The 14,890-nt window shown below is 41.8% G+C and overlaps 1 protein-coding gene across 3 annotated transcripts in view; it reads left to right on the top strand.

Annotated features, from left to right (window-relative positions):
• Positions 1–14,890, top strand: part of LOC308570462 (vomeronasal type-2 receptor 26-like) — a 34,035-nt gene that overhangs the window by 14,954 nt on the left and 4,191 nt on the right. For all 3 annotated transcript variants that reach the window (XM_081165307.1, XM_081165306.1, XM_081165305.1), the window contains 3 exons: positions 11,230–12,090; positions 12,450–12,677; positions 13,288–13,414. In XM_081165307.1, the coding sequence (XP_081021433.1) occupies positions 11,230–12,090; positions 12,450–12,677; positions 13,288–13,414 (1,216 nt within the window). The remainder of the gene's footprint in view (positions 1–11,229; positions 12,091–12,449; positions 12,678–13,287; positions 13,415–14,890) is intronic.

Below are 14,890 nucleotides of genomic sequence, written 5' to 3'. Positions count from 1 at the left end.
GCTCCCTAGGACACACTATCTACCGGAAAAAAAACACACACCAACCGCTACTTACATGCACAATCACACCACCACCCTGCACAAATAAACTCCGTAGCCAAGACTCTCATCTCCAGAACCAAACGCCTGGCTGACAAAGACCACTTGACAACTGAGTTACAGAATCTCTCAAATGTGTTAATCGCCAACGGATACCAGCAAAACAGGGTTACGAAGCTAATCCAAAAAGAAACACCCCCCAAAAACCAAGACACAGAAGAAAACAATGGCATGGCCCTCCTTCCTTATATCAAGGGCACTACAGATAAAATTAGCAAAATCCTCCATAAACACAATATCAAAACAGCCTTTTGCACCAACCAAAAAATAGCCAATATCCTCAGAAACCCAAAAGATAAAATCCAGTTAGAAAACCAAGGGGTCTATGAAATACCCTGCAAAGTCTGCCCAGCCACGTACATTGGACAAACAAACAGACGAATAAATGCACGTATCGCAGAACACAAGAATGCCGTCAAAAAAGAAGAAAAAACTTCCTCTCTTTACCAACACATGAAAGAAACAGGACACGAAATTAATTTTGCAGATTCCAAATTGCTCTTTAACATGGAACATCACCACAAGAGAATAATCATGGAAGCCATCGAGATAGAGAAACACCCTCACAACATGAACAAGCGTGATGACACGTCCCGCCTGCCAGACATCTGGAAATTAGCCCTCCCCACAAAAAACCGACACCAGAACCAGAGGCACACAGAACGCCATCTCCAATCAACCACACCAGACCCAAACCCAGACCCTCTCCACAGATAAATTACAGACACCATCCAGTAGCCAAACCATAGTGGCACCTCCGGATGCTGCACCCCCCTGCAATCCCTACACAGATCTGGCTGGCACAGGGCACAAAACCACAGCTCGCCCCTATACACGAAGCCAAGCCAGAGCACAACTAAGTGCAGTACAGCCATCTTCTCAGAAAAACTCTTTACAAGGTCAAGAGGTCAAGACACGAAAGCTTTAGCAACTAATCCACACCTAATGACCCTCCTAAGTGGTACTCAGAATATCACTCAAGTAATCACTCAAGATATCCCTCAAGTAATTAATGAACAAAAGAAGAAAAGGCACATTAACCTAGGAACTTCCTCTCTGCCCAGAACGTTGGAGGCTATACACCACACCCCCTCAACAGTATTTATAGGAACTCAAACACTGAGATCCTGCTCTGTTCTAGTAACAAGAAGCCGAAAGCACCAGCCTGAAGATGACGAGTGAGACCTCGTCGAAACGTCGCCTAGACACCCCAACTCTTACACGGGAAGACACCCGAAGACACCAAAACCTACATTCCTGTACCCGTGAAAATCTACGAAAGCAAATATATATATATATATATATATATATATATATATATATATATATATATATATATATATATATGCAGGTTTTGGTGTCTTCGGGTGTCTTCCCGTGTAAGAGTTGGGGTGTCTAGGCGACGTTTCGACGAGGTCTCACTCGTCATCTTCAGGCTGGTGCTTTCGGCTTCTTGTTACTGGAACAGAGCAGGATCTCAGTGTTTGAGTTCCTATAAATACTGTTGAGGGGGTGTGGTGTATAGCCTCCAACGTTCTGGGCAGAGAGGAAGTTCCCAGGTTAGTGTGCCTTTTCTTCTTTTGTTCATTAATTACTTGAGGGATATCTTGAGTGATTTCTTGAGTGATATTCTGAGTACCACTTAGGAGGGTCATTAGGTGTGGATTAGTTGCTAAAGCTTTCGTGTCTTGACCTCTTGAGCTTGTGAAGAGTTTTTCTGAGAAGATGGCTGTACTGCAAATAGTTGTGCTCTGGCTTGGCTTCGTGTATAGGGGCGAGCTGTGGTTTTGTGCCCTGTGCCAGCCAGATCTGTGTAGGGATTGCAGGGGGGTGCAGCATCCGGAGGTGCCACTATGGTTTGGCTACTGGATGGTGTCTGTAATTTATCTGTGGAGAGGGTCTGGGTTTGGGTCTGGTGTGGTTGATTGGAGATGGCGTTCTGTGTGCCTCTGGTTCTGGTGTCGGTTTTTGTGGGGAGGGCTAATTTCCAGATGTCTGGCAGGCGGGACGTGTCGTCACGCTTGTTCATGTTGTGAGGGTGTTTCTCTATCTCGATGGCTTCCATGATTATTCTCTTGTGGTGATGTTCCATGTTAAAGAGCAATTTGGAATCTGCAAAATTAATTTCGTGTCCTGTTTCTTTCATGTGTTGGTAAAGAGAGGAAGTTTTTTCTTCTTTTTTGACGGCATTCTTGTGTTCTGCGATACGTGCATTTATTCGTCTGTTTGTTTGTCCAATGTACGTGGCTGGGCAGACTTTGCAGGGTATTTCATAGACCCCTTGGTTTTCTAGCTGGATTTTATCTTTGGGGTTTCTGAGGATATTGGCTATTTTTTGGTTGGTGCAAAAGGCTGTTTTGATATTGTGTTTATGGAGGATTTTGCTAATTTTATCTGTAGTGCCCTTGATATAAGGAAGGAGGGCCATGCCATTGTTTTCTTCTGTGTCTTGGTTTTTGGGGGGTGTTTCTTTTTGGATTAGCTTCGTAACCCTGTTTTGCTGGTATCCGTTGGCGATTAACACATTTGAGAGATTCTGTAACTCAGTTGTCAAGTGGTCTTTGTCAGCCAGGCGTTTGGTTCTGGAGATGAGAGTCTTGGCTACGGAGTTTATTTGTGCAGGGTGGTGGTGTGATTGTGCATGTAAGTAGCGGTTGGTGTGTGTTTTTTTCCGGTAGATAGTGTGTCCTAGGGAGCCATCAGGTTTTTTGTAGATTAGGACGTCAAGGAAGGGAAGTTGGTTGTTGGCTTCTATTTCCATAGTGAATTGTATTTTGGGGTGTAGGCTGTTGAGATGTGTGAGGAAGCTATCTAGTTTTTCCTTCCCGTGTGGCCAAATTACAAAGGTGTCGTCAACATATCTGAGCCAAAGTTTGGGTTTGTGTTCTGACTTGTCTAAAGCATTGGTTTCAAAGTGTTCCATGTACAGATTTGCGATGACCGGAGAGAGGGGTGATCCCATAGGTGCTCCTTCTATCTGTTTGTATCTTTGTCCATTGTGGATGAAGTACGTGTTGGTTAGGCAGTGGTTGGTCAGGTCCAGGATGTATTCGGGGGGATTGTATTTGTTTTGAATGGCTGTCAAGGCTTCATTAATGGGCACTTGTGTGAAGAGAGATACAACATCGAAGCTCACAAGTAGGTCATCGGGATGTAGGTTTTGCTTCTTTATTGTTTCTATGAACTGGAAGGAGTTTGTAACGTGTGAAGCGATAGATTCTGCATAGGGCTGAAGTTGCTTAGCGAGAAATTTAGCGAGATTTTGTAGAGGTGAGCCTATGGAGCTGACTATTGGTCTGAGTGGTGTTCCTTCTTTGTGTATCTTGGGGAGACCGTAGAGTTTGGGGCATCTGGATGATTTTTCTCTGGGGATGATTCTTAGCTGGATTTCTTCACTGATAGGAGAGGCTTTTATTTTGGATTTGGTGGTTTTTTCCAGATAGGTGGTGGGATCTGTTTTTATAGGTTGGTAGGTAGGGTCTTGGAGTAGATTTGATAGTTTTGCTTGGTAGTCCGATGTGTTCATCACAACAGTGGCATTACCTTTGTCTGCTGGGAGAATGATTATGTTGTTGTCTTTCCTCAGGTTGGTGAGTGCTTTCCGTTCTTCTTTGTGTAAATTGCTTCTTGGTGGTTTGCTGGAGCAGAGGATGTTGGTGACTTCAAGTCTGATTTTATTGGCTTCATCTGGGTTGATTTTGGTTAGGCTAGCTTCGACTCCGCATATGATGTTTTCCGTGGGGATGCGTCTCGGGGCGACTGCAAAGTTGAAACCTTTGGAGAGTACTTTGGTTTCAGTTGAGGTGAGGATCCTGTCTGATATGTTATGTACTGTTTGTTTCATGGGTTGTTGTGGAGGGTGGCTGGGCTTCTGGCGTTTCTCTAGTTTGTGGAGTTTGTTGGTGTGTGTGTCTGTCTTGTGAGAGGACTCAGTTTCAGCTCTCCAAACGGCTAGTTGTTTGCATTTGTCCCAGAGTGCAGGGTGGATTTTGTTACAGAGTTTGAGGTGAAGAGTGAGCAGATCTTTGTTGGTTTGGTTTAGTAGGTATCTTTTCTTATGTATTTCGTTTCTGATTAGGGATAGTTCAGTTCGTTTCAGGATCCTTTCGGTAGCTGGGGTTTTAGAGTGGAATTTAAGTTGGAAGCATGTGGGAATTAAGTTGTTGTCTCGGCAGTTGCGTAGGAACAAGAGATCACATAAGATGGTGGCTCTTCGGATTTCTAGTTTCTCGTAGGTTCTTGTCAGCTGGAAGGTTTCCTCCCCGTAGAGGTGAGATATTTGCTTTCGTAGATTTTCACGGGTACAGGAATGCAGGTTTTGGTGTCTTCGGGTGTCTTCCCGTGTAAGAGTTGGGGTGTCTAGGCGACGTTTCGACGAGGTCTCACTCGTCATCTTCAGGCTGGTGCTTTCGGCTTCTTGTTACTGGAACAGAGCAGGATCTCAGTGTTTGAGTTCCTATAAATACTGTTGAGGGGGTGTGGTGTATAGCCTCCAACGTTCTGGGCAGAGAGGAAGTTCCCAGGTTAGTGTGCCTTTTCTTCTTTTGTTCATTAATTACTTGAGGGATATCTTGAGTGATTTCTTGAGTGATATTCTGAGTACCACTTAGGAGGGTCATTAGGTGTGGATTAGTTGCTAAAGCTTTCGTGTCTTGACCTCTTGAGCTTGTGAAGAGTTTTTCTGAGAAGATGGCTGTACTGCAAATAGTTGTGCTCTGGCTTGGCTTCGTGTATAGGGGCGAGCTGTGGTTTTGTGCCCTGTGCCAGCCAGATCTGTGTAGGGATTGCAGGGGGGTGCAGCATCCGGAGGTGCCACTATGGTTTGGCTACTGGATGGTGTCTGTAATTTATCTGTGGAGAGGGTCTGGGTTTGGGTCTGGTGTGGTTGATTGGAGATGGCGTTCTGTGTGCCTCTGGTTCTGGTGTCGGTTTTTGTGGGGAGGGCTAATTTCCAGATGTCTGGCAGGCGGGACGTGTCGTCACGCTTGTTCATGTTGTGAGGGTGTTTCTCTATCTCGATGGCTTCCATGATTATTCTCTTGTGGTGATGTTCCATGTTAAAGAGCAATTTGGAATCTGCAAAATTAATTTCGTGTCCTGTTTCTTTCATGTGTTGGTAAAGAGAGGAAGTTTTTTCTTCTTTTTTGGCTCAGATATGTTGACGACACCTTTGTAATTTGGCCACACGGGAAGGAAAAACTAGATAGCTTCCTCACACATCTCAACAGCCTACACCCCAAAATACAATTCACTATGGAAATAGAAGCCAACAACCAACTTCCCTTCCTTGACGTCCTAATCTACAAAAAACCTGATGGCTCCCTAGGACACACTATCTACCGGAAAAAAACACACACCAACCGCTACTTACATGCACAATCACACCACCACCCTGCACAAATAAACTCCGTAGCCAAGACTCTCATCTCCAGAACCAAACGCCTGGCTGACAAAGACCACTTGACAACTGAGTTACAGAATCTCTCAAATGTGTTAATCGCCAACGGATACCAGCAAAACAGGGTTACGAAGCTAATCCAAAAAGAAACACCCCCCAAAAACCAAGACACAGAAGAAAACAATGGCATGGCCCTCCTTCCTTATATCAAGGGCACTACAGATAAAATTAGCAAAATCCTCCATAAACACAATATCAAAACAGCCTTTTGCACCAACCAAAAAATAGCCAATATCCTCAGAAACCCCAAAGATAAAATCCAGCTAGAAAACCAAGGGGTCTATGAAATACCCTGCAAAGTCTGCCCAGCCACGTACATTGGACAAACAAACAGACGAATAAATGCACGTATCGCAGAACACAAGAATGCCGTGTGGCCAAATTACAAAGGTGTCGTCAACATATCTGAGCCAAAAAAGAAGAAAAAACTTCCTCTCTTTACCAACACATGAAAGAAACAGGACACGAAATTAATTTTGCAGATTCCAAATTGCTCTTTAACATGGAACATCACCACAAGAGAATAATCATGGAAGCCATCGAGATAGAGAAACACCCTCACAACATGAACAAGCGTGACGACACGTCCCGCCTGCCAGACATCTGGAAATTAGCCCTCCCCACAAAAACCGACACCAGAACCAGAGGCACACAGAACGCCATCTCCAATCAACCACACCAGACCCAAACCCAGACCCTCTCCACAGATAAATTACAGACACCATCCAGTAGCCAAACCATAGTGGCACCTCCGGATGCTGCACCCCCCTGCAATCCCTACACAGATCTGGCTGGCACAGGGCACAAAACCACAGCTCGCCCCTATACACGAAGCCAAGCCAGAGCACAACTATTTGCAGTACAGCCATCTTCTCAGAAAAACTCTTCACAAGCTCAAGAGGTCAAGACACGAAAGCTTTAGCAACTAATCCACACCTAATGACCCTCCTAAGTGGTACTCAGAATATCACTCAAGAAATCACTCAAGATATCCCTCAAGTAATTAATGAACAAAAGAAGAAAAGGCACACTAACCTGGGAACTTCCTCTCTGCCCAGAACGTTGGAGGCTATACACCACACCCCCTCAACAGTATTTATAGGAACTCAAACACTGAGATCCTGCTCTGTTCCAGTAACAAGAAGCCGAAAGCACCAGCCTGAAGATGACGAGTGAGACCTCGTCGAAACGTCGCCTAGACACCCCAACTCTTACACGGGAAGACACCCGAAGACACCAAAACCTGCATTCCTGTACCCGTGAAAATCTACGAAAGCATATATATATATATATATATATATATATATATATATATATATATATATATATCGAGGTATCCAGTACCAAAACTTCATTCTGCTGTGATACTTAAAACAAATAAATCTCTGCTTCTCAACCTTTCCCCTTCTCCCAGATTCTGACTAGGTATTCGTTGGTGCGCGCAAAAAAACATGCAACCTGCTTCTCCACTATTCATCTTACATTCTTTTGCAACAATTGATTTAGATGGCTATACCATTCTACCCCACTTTTGCACACTAAAGCATTGCTACATTTTCATTTTTCACCATTAGATGAAGAGTGACGAAATAAATGATTTGATCCTGAATTTTGCTGACCTTAGATCCTATTTAAATCAATCAGACAACTCTGAAACAATTTAAGTCCGATTAATATAAGTGAGAGCTTAGTTACATCATTTAGTTGGCAACCAAAGGAAATACATAGTTCAATGACACTGGTGGAAAAGAGCCATTATTAACTACCTGCAGTGGTTCTCAAATTCCCTAAGATCAGTGAAGTAACAGTATCATCCACCATTCAAGTCAGTTTGTAGCAATCCTGATAAAAACTGTGTCAAATTCTGTAGAGGAAAACTTTGGAGCCCGGATTTGGCAGAGGTATTCTATCAACAGGATCATGTTGGTCATTGTGTTGCTACTAGCACTACTATGTCATGCCGTATGCAAGAAACATTCCATTAATTGCAGCATATATAATGATCCCCTTCCCATTACTCATAAATTTTACCAGTCAGGAGACCTTCTCATTGGTGAAATTGTTTCTCAAGTATTCTACCTCTATGATCTCCTCTCTTCTATGAAACAGCCTACACAGATTGTGATTTATGAACCGATGTAAGAATTCAGTTTTTTATCCTCTTTCTCTTTTCTTCATTCTTTTATATGTTTGGACCATATCAGTTGCTTGACCCATATTCATCTTGGTACAGTGATTCTCAGCTTCTTGCATGTACAGTGGTACCTCGGGTTACATACGCTTCAGGTTACATACGCTTCAGGTTACAGACTCCGCTAACCCAGAAATATTACCTTGGGTTAAGAACTTTGCTTCAGGATGAGAACAGAAATCGCATGGCGGCGGTGCAGTGGTAGCGGGAGGCCCCATTAGCTAAAGTGGTGCTTCAGGTTAAAAACAATTTCAGGTTAAGAACAGACCTCCAGAACGAATTAAGTACTTAACATGAGGTACCACTGTATTGAGTGATATAATATTAATAATAATAATAGGTTGTTGGAGAGATGGCCAAAAAAATTTCACTCTACATCTCCCTTCTTCTCAGCATTTCCTTTAAAAAGTTAGGAGGCATGTCATAGTTTATATATGGACTATCTACCTTGGGCTTATTGTTTGTTGTTTTTAGGCAAAGGGAGTAAATCCAATAAGTGCACATAGAAGCTCATTAAGTAGAATGAACCATCAACATTTTAAGAATTCAGCATTTCAATTCAAATATTTTATTTATCATGTCTATTATCTTCTAAGGTTTTAAAGTTATACCACATTCTTGACTATATAGTTGTTTTTATTTAAGTATTTTCATAGTTAACAAGGGTACATACAACGTCTCTGATTTCAATTCACAGAGACCTTTCTACAAGTCATTTATTCTTGAAGATCAGTTCTGAAGAATAGGAACACCTTTTTATAGAAATGCCTTTTTATTGCTTCCAACACAATTGTTTTATTTATCAGCTGTAACAACTCTAAATTTCATTACAGTTCAGTGCCAAAGAACTACCAGCACATCCTGGCCTTGGCATTTGCTGTAAAAGAGATCAACGAGAGTCCCAATATTTTATCAAATCTCTCCCTGGGATTCAGCATTCTTAATAGCTACTACACTGCAAGGATGACCTACAAGGCCACCCTCAGTCTGCTTTCTGCACAACATAGGTTTGTCCCCAACTTCAAGTGTCACAACCAGAACAATCTGATAGCTGTCATTGGAGGATGTCTTTCTGAGATTTCTGTCAATGTGGCCATCATTTCAGCAATCCACAAAACTCCACAGGTAAGCTGTGATTTTACAACTGTGGCACACCATCATGATTTCAGTAGTTACCCGTGATATTTTGGTTAGAAACTACTTTGGGCCAAGTTATTTGATATTCTTGGTCTATCACTAGTAGTATAAGATGTTAGATACACCTTGTAAATGCAAGTAATGGTAATGGTAAAAAAGCTTTAATGTGACTGCAACAGGAGTGTAACGGACTCATTTGTACTGTTGAACCCCGTGAGTGGATCCAATACTTCCAATCATTGTTTTATAATAAGGAAGCTCAGTTTAACAAGCCAAGCATTTAATCAGAGGTTTCACCTCACTGGCCACCTGTAACCACAGAGGAAGTAGAGAATTTGATGGCACAGCTAAAGAGCAAAAAGGCCCCTGGCATAAAATAATATGCAAAACACCTCTATATCAAATTAACTAGTTGGATGGACGCTGAGACTATCTTGGCGGAGGAGCAAGCTGGATTTAGGCAAGGCAGATCTACCATAGATCACTGTTTTGTCCTAGCACATCTCATCAATAAATGCGCCAAGAAAACCTGTGGGGTCTTATATGCAGCCTTCATTGACTTGAAGGCTGCCTTTGATTCAATTTCATGAGTAAGACTCTGGGCCAAATTGAATACATCCAGTATAGATAAAAGATTACTAATTTTGATTAATGGCCTATATAAAGATACTGTGCTGTACGTAAGATCTTCCACAAATGGCCAACTCATAGGCCCTGTAGCAGCCACCAAGGGGGTTAAGCAAGGCTGCATTCTAGCCCCAGCTTTATTTAACCTATATATCAATGACATGGTTAAAAGCTTAACATCTCCGGAGTTTCATGCTCCCAAATTAGCCACAAAACCAATCTCAGTGCTCTTATATGCTGATGATGCGCTTCTCCTATCCTGAACAAAAATAGGCCTAAAAAGGTTGATAGGAGAATTCTTAGCATACTGCAGGACAGAACAGCTGGTGGTAAACTATCAGAAAACCAAAGTCATGGTTTTCACAAGGAAACATAGATCACATAGCTGGAGCATGGACAATTATTCAATTGAGCAGGTTAAAGCCTTTAAATATCTGGGCATAGTCTTCCAGTCATCGGGGTCATGGGATGTACACCAAAAATGTATTAAAGAAAAAGCAGCCCAAAGTGCTAAGATGTTGTCCTGTTTTTTCCATAAGAAGGGCGGCAAATACATCCCAGCAGCCCTAGAAGTTTTTCAAGCCAAATCTTTGGTGCAGATACTTTACGGGGCTCAAATTTGGACGTGTAATCATTGTAACATTCTTGAAACTGTCCAATCCAAATTTTCAAGGCAGATTTTTTCTGTACCACCCTGTGTCCCGAATGCAGCATTATGACTGGAGGCAAGGCTTCCCTCTGTAGAAACTCAGTCCTGACAAAGAACTCTTAATTATTGGCTCCGTCTAAATTTAAATCCACCCGGTCTACTGGCCTTAGTGACACAAGACCCCCACAAAAGTGGGTTGTTTTAAAAATGTGCACCAAAAACACCTCTCCTGTGGACTACACCCACATCAGCTTCTAATGGTGGGCTTTATTAAAGCAAAAAGGCTAATTGGACAGTGTCTGAAGGACTTAGAGCAACAGAACAATCCGGCCATTATAAAGAAATTCTGTCCTTGGTATGCCTTTTTTCCCCTTCTCAGTTTGATTCCCTGGCACCATATTTGTATAAATTAACTATCCCAAAATACAGATGTGCCTTCACATTGGCCAGATTGGATGTGATTCCCTCTGCTGTACTTGAGGCAGATACCAAAAGATTCCAACTGAGAAACGATTCTGCCCCTGTGGAGATGGTAATCTGGAAACCGTGGCTCATGTTCTCCTGTCCTGTCCCCTTTATTTTTCTATACACTATAAATTGGAAAATGACAAATAAATTGTTTGTTTTTACTGCATAATGATTTATTGTTCCTTAGGTCATTGTATTCCTCTCACGTGACATCATGTTTTTGACACTATGATGAATAGAACATGTTCCTATATCAATCAATCATATATAAACCATATAAATTACAGAACAGAAATACATGTACTATAGATCCTACCTCCTGGTTATCAAAGGTACATGCCCTTAAATAAAGAGGGAGCCAGCATACCTGCCTCAAAGCACTTGGGATGGAATGACATCTAGCCAGAAGAAAGGTTCTGCAATATTAAATAACATTGGATATAAGAGCAGTTCAACAATTGAACAGCCGACTGTTGCAGCTCCTCTTGCTCTCAATATCCACAGGTTGTTTGACCCAATTGCCTACAGGACTCACTGAAATACGTTGATAGAATGTGTTTTTGGGATCCATTTGAATAATGCTTATAAATTTCCTTCCAGCTCACTTATGGATCATTTCTGCCAGGACAGCATGCTAAAATGCAATACCCTTTTTTGTATCAGATGGTCCCAAATGAATCCCACCAGCACATAGGAGTATTGCGCTTACTTCAGCATTTTGGATGGACATGGGTTGGACTCATTGCTGTGGATGATGACAAAGGGGACAGATTTTTACAAACAATTGTGCCAATGCTTTCACAAAATGGCATCTGCTATTCTTTCATATTAAGACTACCAAAATGGAATTATCTGGATGAAATTATAGGCTTGGCAGTACAGCATTTTGACAGCTATACAATTGCATTTGAGGCAACAGCTAAAGTATTTTTTGTATATGGAGAACCTCCATCTTTTCAAGGTTTGAGATTTTTGCTGTTTGCAGCACCCTTCTTCTCTTTGCCACCTCTGGGTAGAGTGTGGATTGTTACATCTCACTGGGATTTTGCATCACTTTCTGTTCAAAAAGATTGGGATTTACAAAGCTTTCATGGTACCATATCCTTCACAGCTCACTCAAATCAGCCATCAGGATTCCCAAAGTTCCTTCAGATGCTAAAACCCTCCTGGGAAAAAGGAGATGGCTTTATCCAAGACTTCTGGGAACAGGCATTCAGCTGTTCACTAGAAATATCTATGGGCCAAGAGAAAAACCAGAAGAAAACCTGCACAGGGGAAGAGAACCTGGAGAGTCTTCCTGGAAGTGTATTTGAAATGAGCATGACTGGACACAGCTACAATGTCTACAATGCAGTACATGCAGTGGCACTTTCCTTGCATGCCATATACAAATCCAGCCCCAATGAGAGAAGGTTGATAGAAGGAGAGAAACTGTTTTTTCAAAATGTTCAACCATGGCAGGTAACTGTAACTCATGTAAATGAGAAAGATGAGCTAGCTTTCGATAAAAAAATAAAAGGGATTATATATTTGCATAATATAGTCCCACTATTTTTGTGCTTTTCATTTCATTTCAATCTTCGTTTTGTTTCTTTCAAATTCATTTTGGTAAGAAATACCAACCATGTGATAAAATAAGGTAGGGTTGCTGTGTGTGTGTGTGTGTGTGTGTGTGTGTTGTAAATAAACATAACCAGTTTCCTATTTGGAGCCAACAGAGGGAAGTGGCGTTGAGTACTATAAAGTTTTCACACGTGCTGTCCAAATAAAATGAAAGACAGACCTAATAGTCCCTTTCTCTATATTCTCTTTCAATCTAGATCCATAACTTTCTCAGAGGCTTCACATTCAACAACAGTGCTGGAGATACTGTGTGCTTTGATGAAAATGGGGAATTAGTTGTAGGTTTTGACATTACAAACTGGTTGATTTCCCCTAATGGGTCGGTAATTAGATTCAAAGTTGGAAGACTGGAACCTCAGGCTCCAACAGGCAAAGAGTTAATCATTCATGATGATCAAATTGTGTGGCATCAAAGTTTTAATCAGGTGAAATATAGCTGCCTGTTTATTTTGTGTCTGTGACCAATTTTTGTCCTGTAAGCCATTTTATGTAAGCCATTGAAAACAACTTTGTACATTCCAGTTTTAATTTTGGTAAAAGCCAACAGAAAGGATTGTACATGCCCATAAACACATCTTTAAATCTCCCACAGCGGCAAGTGGGAGGCATCACCACCCTGGGTGGCTTCCAAAATAATGAAAACACAGCAAAACATCAAATATTAAAAACTTCCCTGATATAGGGCTGCCTTCAGATGTATTCAAAAGGTTGTGTAATTGTTTTCATGTTTGACATCTGATGGGAGGGTGTTCCAAAGGGTGGGTGTCTGGTTCCCTGTAATTTCCCTTGTCACAGTGAGGGGAATGCCATAAGGCACTCAGAACTAGACTTCAGTGTCCATACTAAATGATGTGTATGCAGATGCTCCTTCAGGTTTACAGGGCCGAGGCTGTTTAGGGCTTGGGCAAATGCCACAAGGCATTTGTACAGGGCTCATCCACGTTCTACCCCTCATATATGCTAGCTGTTGGAGAGGTGGATGACTGAGGAGCATTAATCTGTAATTGCAAATCCCACTTTGATGTTTCTCTATAGGTGTATCCACTTTCTATGTGCAATGACAACTGCTATCCTGGCTACAGCAGGAAAAAGAAGGAAGGGGAGAAATTTTGCTGCTACGATTGTGCTCCATGTCCAGAAGGAATGGTCTCTAAGTGGAAAGGTAGGAGGCATAATGTACAGAAATATCAATACAATTCCATAACACAGGATGTTTCTTTGGAGAATCCGTAGCCCATTGAATGTATATGAAGGTAGTGTGCAACACAAGTTTAAAACAAGTAACAATGCCCCCCCAACAAAATTATCACTTTTAGAGACATTATGGTTTGGATGCAGTGTAGCATTAAAGTCCCATAGTGTCGCCCTTGTTCCACCAAACGGTGTTTTTGTGCCAGTAGAACATTGCTGCACAAGAGAATGCATGACCAGGTTGCTCACTACTTTGCTGGGCAATAGATTGCACAAGGTTGTGCAGTGAAGTTGCCCTAATGCAACTGTTGCATTGGCTTCCTCTGCTGACCAACGATAAAATTCACTGATCTGCTAGAACAAGAGCCCTTTGGCTAGCAGACAGAGAAACTCAAGACAATGTACATGGGCCTTCCAGGAGGCCTTGGGACTAAAATTCACAAATTAAATGAACATACCAACATTTGGATTTGAAGGGCACTTTGTGAATACTTCACATCCAAAATCCCAGGAAATCAAAAAAACCCTGTAAAAATGTTTATTCCTGTTAAATGAAGAACTGTAGAAATGAAAACTATATTTCTCACTGTGGGTATTCCCCCCCTTTTCTTTTTTCTTTTGCCAAGGTCTTCATACTATTGTTATACTGAAAGCAATCCTCTAATGCGTGAAAAGTTTTCTTCCAATGCTTGCAGACTGCTTTACAAAAATAATAATTGTCTTCATATATTTTTTTTTTGATGTGGGATTGAAATTGCCTTAAAATTATGAGGTGGCCAAGGGTGGTGTGTCCATTAAACATTTGTCCTCTGCTTATTACATCATCTTCCTGTCACTCATTGAAACACATAATAATAATAATAATAATAATAATAATAATAATAATAATTTTTTATTTATACCCCGCCCTCCCCAGCCAAGGCCGGATGTACACATGAAGCCATGGAGAATGGTTCCCAAGTACATGAGAATATTGTGAACACTGGTTTGGTATTTACATGAAGTTGTTACATTTACCTTAAAAAAAACCCTCTGCTCCCATTTCTTTAAAAGTGCATTAGGAGATACCATTGGGTTTTCAGGAAGCCTGGGTATCCAAGAACATTGCCAAAAGCTGACCACTTTGTTTAAAGACAGGATTCTCACAAAACTCCTCAGTCCCCAAGAAAGTCAAATCAGCACTGTTGTTTAGTCAATTTGCCGTGTCTGACTCTTCGTGACCCCATGGACCAGAGCATGCCAGGCACTCCTGTCTTCCACTGCCTCCCGCACTTTGGTCAAATTCATGTTGGTAGCTTCAAGAACACTGTCCAACCATCTTATCCATTGTAGTCCCCTTCTTCTTGTGCCCTCAATCTTTCCCAACATCAGGGTTTTTTCAGGGAGACTTCTCTTCTCATGAGGTGGCCAAAGTATTGGAGCCTCAGCTTCAGGATCTGTCCTTCCA

The sequence above is a fragment of the Podarcis bocagei genome, assembly GCF_964188305.1.
Source record: "Podarcis bocagei genome assembly, chromosome: 13".
In the NCBI taxonomy this organism is placed as follows: domain Eukaryota; kingdom Metazoa; phylum Chordata; class Lepidosauria; order Squamata; family Lacertidae; genus Podarcis; species Podarcis bocagei.
This window is presented reverse-complemented; position numbering and strand designations above follow the sequence as displayed.